At 41.4% G+C, this 11741-nt stretch overlaps 1 protein-coding gene across 3 annotated transcripts in view; it reads left to right on the top strand.

Moving 5' to 3' along the window:
• Positions 1-140: 140 nt before the first annotated feature.
• The window catches only part of irag2 (inositol 1,4,5-triphosphate receptor associated 2), a 29026-nt gene continuing 17425 nt past the window's right edge, over positions 141-11741 (top strand). For all 3 annotated transcript variants that reach the window (XM_087831138.1, XM_087831140.1, XM_087831139.1), the window contains exons 1-18: positions 141-217; positions 1100-1815; positions 3010-3120; positions 3927-4107; positions 5024-5085; positions 5233-5308; positions 5461-5619; positions 5718-5835; positions 6257-6307; positions 6468-6545; positions 6733-6789; positions 6933-6992; positions 7326-7390; positions 7581-7674; positions 8049-8192; positions 8317-8412; positions 9081-9232; positions 11156-11267. In XM_087831138.1, coding sequence (XP_087687264.1) covers positions 1155-1815; positions 3010-3120; positions 3927-4107; positions 5024-5085; positions 5233-5308; positions 5461-5619; positions 5718-5835; positions 6257-6307; positions 6468-6545; positions 6733-6789; positions 6933-6992; positions 7326-7390; positions 7581-7674; positions 8049-8192; positions 8317-8412; positions 9081-9232; positions 11156-11267 — 2277 coding nt within the window. In that variant the 5' untranslated portion in view covers positions 141-217; positions 1100-1154. The remainder of the gene's footprint in view (positions 218-1099; positions 1816-3009; positions 3121-3926; positions 4108-5023; positions 5086-5232; positions 5309-5460; positions 5620-5717; positions 5836-6256; positions 6308-6467; positions 6546-6732; positions 6790-6932; positions 6993-7325; positions 7391-7580; positions 7675-8048; positions 8193-8316; positions 8413-9080; positions 9233-11155; positions 11268-11741) is intronic.

Below are 11741 nucleotides of genomic sequence, written 5' to 3'. Positions count from 1 at the left end.
CGAGACTAACGTACTGTTAGCCTGCTACACTGAGTGCTGTGTCCCCTTGAAACCACAGGGAGGGGGTGCTGACTCACTTTTTAGAGTCAGAAACACCCACCGACGTTTTAACTCCTTCTGCCTCGCGCTTCCAACTACCTGTGCGCGTGCTCAGCTTGAGCATCTGGACAGTTGGCCAAACATTTTGTGGCGGATTCGATCATACGAGACTAAAAAGGTAACAAATATCTGCATATGTATGAATATTGAACAAGGCTATTTAAAGAGGTTTGCATGTGCATGACTGACTTTAAATGTTCCTATAGCACAGTTTATTTTTTTACGTAGATATGCGTACAATTAGTAGCTCATTCTATAGATTTAGTATAATTAAATGACGCCTACTTTTAAACTTAAATGAAACGCTGTATTAAAAGAACGAAACAAAACAAACAAACCTGAAAGCTTTGCTAAAAAACACACACAGAGACAAAAAACCGCTTTTGTGTATTTTTTTTTTATATCTCAAGCTAACTCTGGAATTAATTGGCTCGTTCTTACACCTGTGCGCCAAAGTAGGTGAATCATCGAATCACATTTGTTTGAATCTGTTCGCATCATGAGATGCTACTGTTTTACAGCCTTGTAGACCGGTTGGTATATAACACTGTATATTCTCCTGTTACATTCATGCCTTATTAAACTATTTGGGCTTTTAGTTAGATTTTAATATACTACTCATTCCCTTTAAAAGATATGTTCCTGCTTATTTACCCTTCCTAATACTGAACCTCTAAATATTTGGATAACTTGAATGATCACATAGCTCATTTTTGTTATTTAGTTCCTCCAAAAAACAAGAAAAAAAATCCCCAGTCGTTCTTATATAACACTATTCACACTGTAGTTCTATTTGCTCATTATCTGCTTCTAACCTTGGAGTTAGTCCAACCAAAGATAAGCTGTCATATACACGGTGAATGTGCTATTTATCCAGTGCTTCATGGTGTTATGCTGCTCAGTGTTTGTGGTTTCCCTGCTGAAAAACCTGTGTTTGATATTGCAAGGTTCTATTTTAATTCATTTTTATCAAAACGGTACTTTCTTGTCCTTTTTTCAGACTTCAGCCTCTCCTCTAACCAGGAAACCAACATCACGCCCTCGCCGTCAGCAGCATGGACTATTGCACACCTCAGCCGTCGCGCCGGCACAATCCCGTGGACAGCATCTGCCGCAAACTGCAGACGATTCAGTGGCGCGGTGACCGAGAGCCCAATTCGCCCTTCCAGATTCCCAAACTGTCCTCCAACAGTTACGACAGCCCTCAGTGTGGCCTCAGGCACAACTTGGAAGCCATCCTGAAGAAAGGGACCCTCCATAGAGACGACAGGGAGAAGGAGAACGGGAGAGAGATGGGGATGCCGAGCAGAGCAGCTTCCCAGCATTCCTCTGTCCTTCTGACCACACCTTCCACTCCTACATGCAACCGCTCCACACCAGCTAATGTCACTTACACTATCACTAGTACTTTGGGGGAGCGGCGATGTGCTGATGGAAGTGATTTAACACAAGTTAAAACGTGGCAGGGGTATTGTTCGACCCCCATGGGCCAGTCCAAGGACTCCCCTTACTTTACATTCACACGAGGACCTCAGTCAGCACAGCCTGACAGTGAGAGGCCGAGCAGGAGCCCACCTTTGTCTTGTAACTTCACACAAAGTCGCAGCACCCTCTCCTACAACCTCAACTTCAGTTCTGCAGACAATACAAACCCCGCTGAGTGTGAGCTACCCTACCCAGCTCTGGTTGTGAAAAGACTGTCTATGGGAGACGGAGGTAGGGTGCAGAAGTAGCTTCACCGATCATTAAAACTGTCAGTTGACAAAAATTATCTTTGCACAAGAACTGTTACATCAGCAATAGATCCTTGAAAATGATTGTAGTCACGAAGCTGTGGATTAGAAAAGCATGGAGATGTCAAACTGCAGATTCACTTCTGAATTAAAAGTCTGAATGAAAACCGCTTGTGAACAAACGACCTCAGCAAGGCATGCTTACCAATCGAGCAAAGCAGACTGCCCCAGGGCTTCAGAAGCCTTGCCTGCTTCAGGTATAATATAATAGTTGTGGACTGCTATTGTGCAGGATACACAATGGGGCAAATGTTAAACTGGATTCTGGTTTATTAATCCATCTTTAAAAATAGGTTCAAATATGCAGCACAGTGTTTACAGTACATTAACATCACCTAATCCTTAGTTTCAAAGTAAGCATAAAAAGTGATTTTTAAGTGGCAGGCATCAACATGAAAGCTTCAGTGCAAAAATATGTCGTTACTCAAAGCGGTACCTCTAGAGGTTAATGTGTTTTACTTCACAATGCCCTCTTTATGCCATCACAGACAGGGTTTGAACAGCTAGCACTTTGGAAGTGTGTAATGTTCTCTACCTTGTCCTCTGCTGGCACAGTGCTTTTTGTCAGAGAATGAGTACTCTGGATTTTCCTGCCCAGCATTGGTGCTCTGCAGTCGGGATGAACAGCAGGAGTGACTACAAGAAAATCATCAACTATTTCTTTAAGTCCTTGTCTTGAAGAGGGTGTCACTGTTTTTGTTTGGACTTTCTTCCTCCGCACTGGAACTAAATTAATCAGTAAATCTTGCCACATATCAAACATCGGGCCAGTTAGAATTCCTGGATGGAAGCGGCTGTAAGAGTGAGAGGAAAGAGTGGCAGAAATTTGGCCCAAGAGCTTATTTTTAGTCACTGGTGCTGGTTCAGAACTAGTTTTCAGACAGAAACTATGTAACATCTTCAGATTTTTGCTTCCAGACGGTTTAATTTAAATTCAAGACTGTAGATTATTAATTAAAAGCAATAATTACTAGCTGTAGTTCTGAAGTGACTTGTAATGGATAATGTTCCCTCGTTATACTGTCACACACTCCGTGCTGTGCCTGCAGTAAAATGTATCATGTGCTTTCTTTGCAAGACAACTGAATATACTCTGTGTTTGGTGTGTTTTCTTCAGGGCCTTCAGCTGCCTCTGAAAAAGGGAAGGAGAATATGGCTGAAATCAGTCTCATCTGTGAGGAGAATCTGCTCGACACCATCTTCCATGCTTGTGATACCCAGCGCAGAGGTACGGCCGTATGCGCTCGCACAGTAATCGGTCAGTCAGGCACTAGCCATTAGCTCAATAAGAAGCCTAACAATGAATTTTAAGTTGCTACTTAGCGTAGTGCAACGGTGCCTCTTTCATAGAAACTGCAGAAGTCATTTCTTCAGCTTAAAACATTTGCATAGTATCAGTCCTCTCTGCGCTTTCCTCTTGTGCTTTTGCTCACAGCCACTCTCACATCTCAGAATGTGAAAATGTTTCTTCTGCTTTTTTCAGAAGCTTCTGTGTTTTCTGACATGTTAGTGCTTTTCTGCTGTGACTCATGGTGCTGCATGGATGGCATATTAATAGAAAGAGAGAGGGGTTTTTGTTTTTTGCCTCTTTCTTCTGTTTATCGAACCATTTTTAAACAGTTAGACAAACCTAAAAAATATCTTTTTTTATAACCACCAAATCTGATTAAATCCAAGGTTGCAGTCTCTTCTTGTGTTCGGGCTACTCGGGTGATTTTCAGAAAAATGGTGCGCAGACCTTTTTTCTGATTACTGTCTGAAGCTTGTTGAGTAAAGTCGGCACTGAGAAATGTGTGAAACCAACCACCAAAAAGTTAACTGTGGCTCAGTCACTATGGTTACTGCTTTTGCTGCCTACACCTATAACCACAATCTGTCACAATGTATCTGGGGGTGTTTAACTGTGCAAAGAAAGAAAATCTGAACTTGAAATGTACACGAATATAAAAAGAGTGTCTTCAGCTTTATGATCAGATAAAGTTCTTGTATGTCTTGAACATCAAAGTGTCTTTTTTCCCCCTATTATTTTTCTAGGGAAAGTGTATGTGTCCCATATTGTGGACTATCTGCGTCACACCACCAGCCGCAGCTCTGAAGATTGCGGATTGGAGGAACTTTGCAACATGCTGGATCCAGAACACAAAGACGTGTCAATTGATCTGGACACATACCATGCTGTCATGAGAGAGTGGATCGATGACTGCCGCAACAATGGGTACTAGAAAATGTTACAGTTATATTGCAGAAATATGTATGTAGAAAGCTTTTCAGTTTAAAAAGAAAAAGAGATAAGGATTTGTTAGGTCTGCAATTTTATGTTGAAACCAATCAGACATTGTAAGATTTGCAGTATGAATGTGAACATCCTGGAGCATCTGATAAGGTGTCCTAATGGCAGTAGGCTTCACATCTACTTGATGCTTAATATTTCCATATATGAAAAAGAAATAACCTTTAAGGCATTCTTGTAGGAAGTTAGGTATCGAATAAGATGAGCTGAATCTTACAACTAAATATTCACTCACAAGTGGTTTTCAAAAAAAATTATTTAGTTTGTTTTAGGTGAAGCCATGGAAAATTCACAAAAATTAGTCTGATGTGTGGGCCGGTTGAAGTGACATTGCATAAAGTGAGAGTAACTGCTGCATGACGTATCTTTTTACTGGTGCGTCTTGTTACTGAGTAGAAAAGAAGGGTGTCATCATCATCATCTGACAGCGAAGGTTGCTTAGATTCTCTCTCTATCTCTATATCTCTCTATCTCTATATCTATCTATCTCTATATCTATCTATCTCTATATCTATCTATCTATCTCTATATCTATCTATCTATCTCTATATCTATCTATCTATCTCTATATCTATCTATCTATCTCTATATCTATCTATCTATCTATCTCTATCTCTATATCTATCTATCTATCTCTATCTATCTCTATATCTAGTTGCCTGCTTATAATGTTAATATTGACTGTGTGCCAGTCGGAGAGCTCTCTCTAACATGCTGTCAGTATGTTTGTGGATAAAGTAAAGAATAGTTAGTGGCTTCCAAATTCTGGCGAAGATCATAAAACTACCTTATCCTAATGTGTTTTTTTTTTTAATGTGTTGTCTTCTCTGGTTTATCTCAGGGAACGGCCAACAGAAGATGACATCACCCAGGAATCAGTAAAACTCAGAGACAGCCTGTGTGGTGAATTTCCATATGATCACATACATGATTGTTTTTTATACCCTTTATGTTGTGTGTATGGGTCCAGTGTTGGTGACTCCAGGAGCTTAATTGATGTAATATATGTTGGATTGTGATTTTTATTTTTTATTTTTATTTTTTCCCCAGCCAGGAGGTCGATGCTGTTTAATATGACCTCAGGAAGCTTGGAGGCATTTGGAGGGGAGGCATCCAGAGTTGAATTGTAAGAGATTTTTTTGTGCAATACCGAGTGTTTGTTTATAATGTGACCTGTTACTGCCTATATTTGTCTGTGACCACCCACGCATGCCCTTGATCTATAAAGCTAAGATACGTTATGCCTGTATGTGTGTATTTGTGTGTTTTCTTCCTCAGTGAAACATCAGAGCTGGTGTACTGTGTTGCTGACCTCCAGATGAGCAACCAAAAGCTGCAGGAGGAGGTAAAAAAGCTCAAGCAGGTGGTGGAGAGCATGGAGGAGAGTAACCAGAAGCTTGCGGAGGAAAACGAGGAGCTACACAATCAAGCAAAAATGTAAGATGCTTTTATGCGCATGTAAACATACAGAACACAGACACGGTATTAGAGCAGTCACAGTAGTAATGTCGATTTGTACTTGTCGTCTTTGACAGTAACCAGCAGCTGGCACAGAAGGAGAAGATGTTGAAGGAGGAGGTGGAAGAGATGAAGGCCACTCTGAGCTGTACGGAGGAAGGCAGAGCTCGTGCCTCCGCACACAGCAAACATGTGGTGAGTCAAAAGTGTTGAAATAGAACAGTCTTATTTTTTTCTTTTCCGTTGCCTTGCAGCAGTTTTCAGTCAGTTATGGTACTTTTATGAAACTTGTGAGTTTTTTCTTTCGTTTTAAACTGAGCACTTTCTTGTTTGAGACCTTTTTAAATGTCTTATTTGAAATCAGTTTCTCTTTAGCAAACAGGTGGTTGAAATATGGACAGCTGGTGTTAATATTCAGAATGAGATCTTTTCTGATTGGATGATAAGATTTATTTGCTATGTGCAGGTTTGTATACAGTATGTACCATAACTTGTGAGGACGCATTTATAATAGTAATCTGTAGTTTAGGGCAAACACTCAGAATATATAGCAGAGCCAAACGCAATAATGGCCTATGTCTTTTTAATGTTTATTATATTGATTTTTTTTATTCAGGAGAGAGAAAACCAGAGTCTCATCGCTAAGATTGCTTCTCTTCAGGAAGAGGTGACCATTATAGCACAGTTCACAGTGAAATGAATGACCTTACTGCACGCACACCAGTAGCACTCAGCAATTCCTAGCCCTCTCGCGTAGTATAATGTCACAAGTTTGTTCATGAAAGGATGTGTCCAGCTGCTCTAACTCCCCTCTGATGGTTCCTCAGAACTTTAAGGTCACTATGGAGACAGATGAGCTTCAGAGGAGAATAACGGAGCTGTGTGACATTAACGCTGACCTTCAGGTACCTTTACTGTAAAATATACTTTTATATTTTGAACTGTTATTTTATCTCTCTCTGTGCTTCACTCAAATATGCCCTCAGTTCTGTATTTGATGATATCTGCAGCGCTCATTGAATTTCTGTTTCTGCCATGTTTAACTTGCTGTGCTTTCTTTATATTATGTAACTGCTCTTTTCTTGTCCTCAGATGCAGATTCACTCTTTTGACACAGTCATTAGTGAAAAGGATGCAGTGATAGTAGAGGTCAGTACCTAATCTTGTTGAATTTTTATTTTTCTGTTGCTGATGATCTTTAGAATCTTGCATAATGATATAAAACGAGTGTTTTTTGTTGTTGTTTTCTTCAAAAAACTCCCACATTTTGTGTCATTTGCATTCTTATACAGAAAAGCAGACAGATAGATGAGCTGAAGGCAGCAGTGGAGGAATACTCTTCCATTACAGAGGTTGGTGTGCTCAACATCCTATCAGCTCTTGAGTTTCTACCCTGCTTGATTATTATTATTTTTTTTTTGTTATTTATAGACAGAAATATGTCACTGAAGACAAAAAGCCTTTAGCGACATATTCCTGTCCTCTGTATTAGTCATCAGTGACACGCTAGCAGTTTGGTGTGTTGGGTTCAGATGTGGGAATGAAATCACCTGCCCTCTATCCAAACACGCGCCTCATGGCCGGCATGTTTATTGTAGTGTAGAAAGGGTAGACTGCACGGACGGCCTTTAACTATCTAATGGGTTGTGATGACTCATGATTGCGTTATCTGTTGTTGACTGCAGCTGCTGAGGGTGGACAAGAACAAGCTGGAGAGGCAGATGCAGATGATTCTCCCAGACGTGGCTGGGTGAGTGAACCACAAATCACCTGAAAATAGAAATTTGAGTTTAAATGTTTAGACTGAGGATTGAGGGACAACTAAGACAAAATGGACTGAAAAGTTTTATTTTGTGTGCACATAGATTCATCGTCACTTTTTCTATTAAGTGTCCTTTTCTTAACTTGAACATCAATTCCCTTTCTCCTGTCTCTTGCAGGGCTAGTCTTTCTTTGTCAGTGGCTTATCGGATGAACCAGAGCAGCTCGGGATCCTTGCAAACAGAACTGGCTCTGGCACAGTCACCACTGGAGGTCAGCACTCTCATGCTCTGTCTCATTTATTCATCTTTCTTGTATGCCTTGTATTACTGCCACTGCTACCTGCTTTCTGCTGCTGCTTCATTAATGTATCCATCTAGTGTTGTTTTAGCTTGAGGTTTGATGTTTACTCTTATTTCTTTGCACAATGTTCTCAGTATCTGGTCTTTTGCTTCTGATAGTGAACGAACTGTTCTTTGATGATTAGTCTTTTCCAGAGTGTCTCGCATAATCGGTACACATTGCAAAGCATCACAAACCGCTGTCCTAACATCTGATGCAGCCATTCACAGGCCACCTTCTCTGCAATAATAATTTTTAAGAAAGCCTTTGACTTATTCATATAAATCTACTGCCCCTGTCTACAGGCTCCCCATGGAGTTGACTATTTGTCCACTACAAGCTTTGCCTCCCCACTGGATGAGACTCTGGACAGGGAGGTGCTGCTGATGCTGCAGGGACCCAGCCCTGAACACATGGCACTGGAGTTCAAAAACCTCATAAATAAACTGGTAAACCAGTCTCTCTTATGTTGTGTAACATTCAGCGTTTGCACCTATTTGGAATTTGAGGTGTAGAGATGAAGGGTTGAGTGATCCTGTCTTGAAGTATTCCTCTTTCACTTTTGTCTCTCAGAAAAGGGACTTCAGAAAAGAAACCGACTCTGTCTTAACTTCAGTTAGAGTTTTGTTAGATGACCACGCACAGACAGAAGGCGACAGCAGTCTTCAGGTGAGACACATTCACATTTTGAACTTTACAGTCAGCATCAGCCTAGCTATAACGCTGTCAGTGTTGACCACAGAATAAGTGTCTGTGTACGTTTCTGGGTCTGAGTAATTCAAGTCTGCAGATGGCTATACTTTTTAAAATATGAGTCATAAAATTATATAAATTATTCTTCCTCCACCTGTTGCTCTCTTTTTTTCCATTTATCACAGCCTATCTGCTCTTTCTATCCTTCCCACCCACCATTTCTGGTCTCGAGAGCTCTCACTTATATAACTCTCCAACAGGCCCCATCCAAGCAGTGCTGTTTAGTCACTGTTTTACTGTGAGCACAACCCACTTCCCCCTCCTCTTCCACTCTTTCTGTATCTCTCTCGCTCACTCTCTCTCTGTGTTTCTCGTCCCCCCTCCTCCTGCATTGTTGCCACTCTGCAGTCATTAGCCACGTTCTGCCATAAAGCAGTAAACATGCCAAATGAGACAGAAATCATTAGTGTACCTGAGCTGTGCCAGTGTGTGTTTTGCTGGTTCTTCAGCGTGCTAGCTGTCACGGAAAGAGTTTGTGTCAGTTAGGTGTCACAACTTTTGGGGGCGTAAAAGACACCCAGCTATTAAATCTGCGGCCTTTTACTCGAGCGAGAGGCTCACCCCTCAGCCTCGTCTTCCTACAGACAGTGCAGGCCGAGCTGGACGCACGTAGGGCAGACTGGGTCCTCAGCCTGGACCAGCTGGCCCAGTACACTGACTCACTGGAGAAAGAGCTGATCAAAATGGCTGGAAACATGAGGAGGTCCCGCACTGAGATCCTCCACCTTTCTGTCAGGTGAGTACATCTTTGCTGTATGCGCTGCTTGTTCATGTGTAGCTGTGCATGCGAAAAAAGGTGGGCAGTCAGAACCGAGCGATCCGTTCAACACTAACGGCAGTTCTCGTTTTGAGTCTGGTGTGAGAGAGGAGGTGGATGAAAGATTAATGCCAGGAAAAATCGATGTAAGAGAGCAGAATTCCAGTGGATCTTGTGGTGGATAATCCAAGACAACCTGCTTTTAAGGTAGGGAAACATTTTTTTTTTTTTTGAGGCGGAGTTGTTTTGAGTAGCCGTGATCTCATTGGTTGGATTAAACACTTATAGGCAGAGCTAAAAGAAAAAAATCCTGCTAGTAATACTGGCACCACTGAAGATAATGAAGACTACAAGCTGGTTAAGCACAGCAGCGTAATCACTGATTTAAATGCAGTCTAGGCATAATGAGTTCCCAAGGTTAGCTGATTAGACTAGCTGACCTTTCAAGTAGGCTTGTTAGGATGCTTACAAGACTTGAGGTTTTGTTTGCTTCATGGTGCTTTCCTGGTAACATGTCAATTTTAGCTAAGTTCTACTTTTGGGTCAGCTGAGCAGTGTTTCTAAAACCTTGATTAGTCTAGATAAATAATAGAGGTGGGAATCACCATACATCCCACGATACGATGTTATCACAATACTTAACGCACGATACGATATTATTGCAATTTTTTAAATATTTTGCGATATTCAGATTCTGTACATAAAGGTAAATTTTATCAATATTCCTTTTCTCTAATATCAAAGTCTCACACTCAGTCTTTCTCTCATTTCAGTTTTATTGTTGACAAACTGAACGGTTTGTATTACAGTCTAGTCCAACTTAACTGAATCAACCATCTGGTACAATTATAGCTATTCTGAACTATGCAGTTTATGAAAACTATGCAGCCCCTTCAGCAACTGAAGAATTTGAAAGTAAATTAAAACAAAATATAATTTTAGATTAAATAAAAGTTTTAAACTTAATTAAAATAAAACATGTCTTAAATTAAAATAAGTAAACTGTCATGTTTATTGCTGCCAAAAAAAAAGTTAAACACATTTGGACAGTGAAGGAATGTCAGGATTCTTGCTCAGAAAAAGGATCAACATGCTCTGAAGTCAGAGAACAAAAACCTTTTTTTTTTTGTAACAAGATATCGATTTCTGCTGTCCCTGTATCGATACATTATTAGCAAACAAAATATCACGATACTACACAGTATCGATTTTTTTCCCCCCACACCTAATAAATAACCACACATACAGTACTCAGACCGCTGCAGGTGTCACTGAGGGGGGCTCTGCTTGTCCAGGCTCTGTTTCAGTTGGGCAGTCAGTTGTTGTAGTGAATGGAGGAAAGACCCGTTAATCATCCCGACCTCAGTGACCATAGAGGGCCTGCCTCACTAAGTTGGGTCTGGGCCATTCCTGGATTGTATTCTGACTCTGGATGGATTTGTCTTGCATTCTACGCGTGTCTGTTGATGTGTGTTCATAGAAACGGCCGTCCCCTTTGGATATATAACAGGGTTTGGTCTGGTGCACCACAAGACCAGAGGGAGAGAGCTGGTCAGACCTGGGATTTAGAAGCTCAGCTGTCAGGGTGATCTTGTTTGGGGGTGGGGGGGAAGAAACTGCAGAGGGCTCACTGTAGGTTTAGTTCTGGATCATTTGAAAATCTAGACTGAAGGAAGCATTACTGGGCCAGTCGGAGAACTGGCGCTGGTCACCCTGGGCAACAGAATGGGACACTGCATGGGCCTGCGGATTGGGTACAGTATGTCCGCTGTACTTTCTACTAGGATCTGCTTGCATGGGCTTGGACAAGTCTTCAGACAGTTTAGATGTAGCTACCCCATCTTTCCTTAAACTAATAATGCTTGAGCTGTTATTAACGTGGCGCCGTGTAATTGCATACAGGGTGCAGGAGCAGGAGAACCAGAAGCGGCAGCTGTGTGAGGAGCTCGAGCAGCTAAAGACCCCTCAGGATAGCAGAGAGGCCTCATGCCAGACACCTGCACTAGAAGAGGAGGTCAGAAAACAGGGGATGGGGCTCATTATGCTTTATTTTATTAAGTTTTATGCCATAAACAATTGCAGACCCTTGCTTTCACCATTCCTAGAAGAAATCTTCATCTATACTCTGTGTGCATAATTTTTTGCATATTCAATGAGTAAGACTGAAGTGTGATGTACACCATCTGCACTTTTTAAATCCTCTCTCAGCTGGGGTTAGAAAATAATCAGATGCAATAATATATATGTATGCTCTTTTTACATTGTTATCAGTAACCACAATGTGTGCATCACTGGAGAGACAGCTCGCACTGTATTCAGACAGATGGAGTAGAGATAGTAGAGGAGAGCTCACTGCGAGCTGGCGACTGAAGTGGACATGTGCACCCCCGCACATAAATACACATGCATGCAGAATCGGATGCAAGCACACACCTACGCACTGCTAATAACACGCTGACGCATACTTGAACATTTCCATTCCAACACC

This window comes from Neolamprologus brichardi, chromosome 17 (genome assembly GCF_056152115.1).
Source record: "Neolamprologus brichardi isolate AB-2024 chromosome 17, ASM5615211v1, whole genome shotgun sequence".
Lineage (NCBI taxonomy): Eukaryota > Metazoa > Chordata > Actinopteri > Cichliformes > Cichlidae > Neolamprologus > Neolamprologus brichardi.
This window is presented reverse-complemented; position numbering and strand designations above follow the sequence as displayed.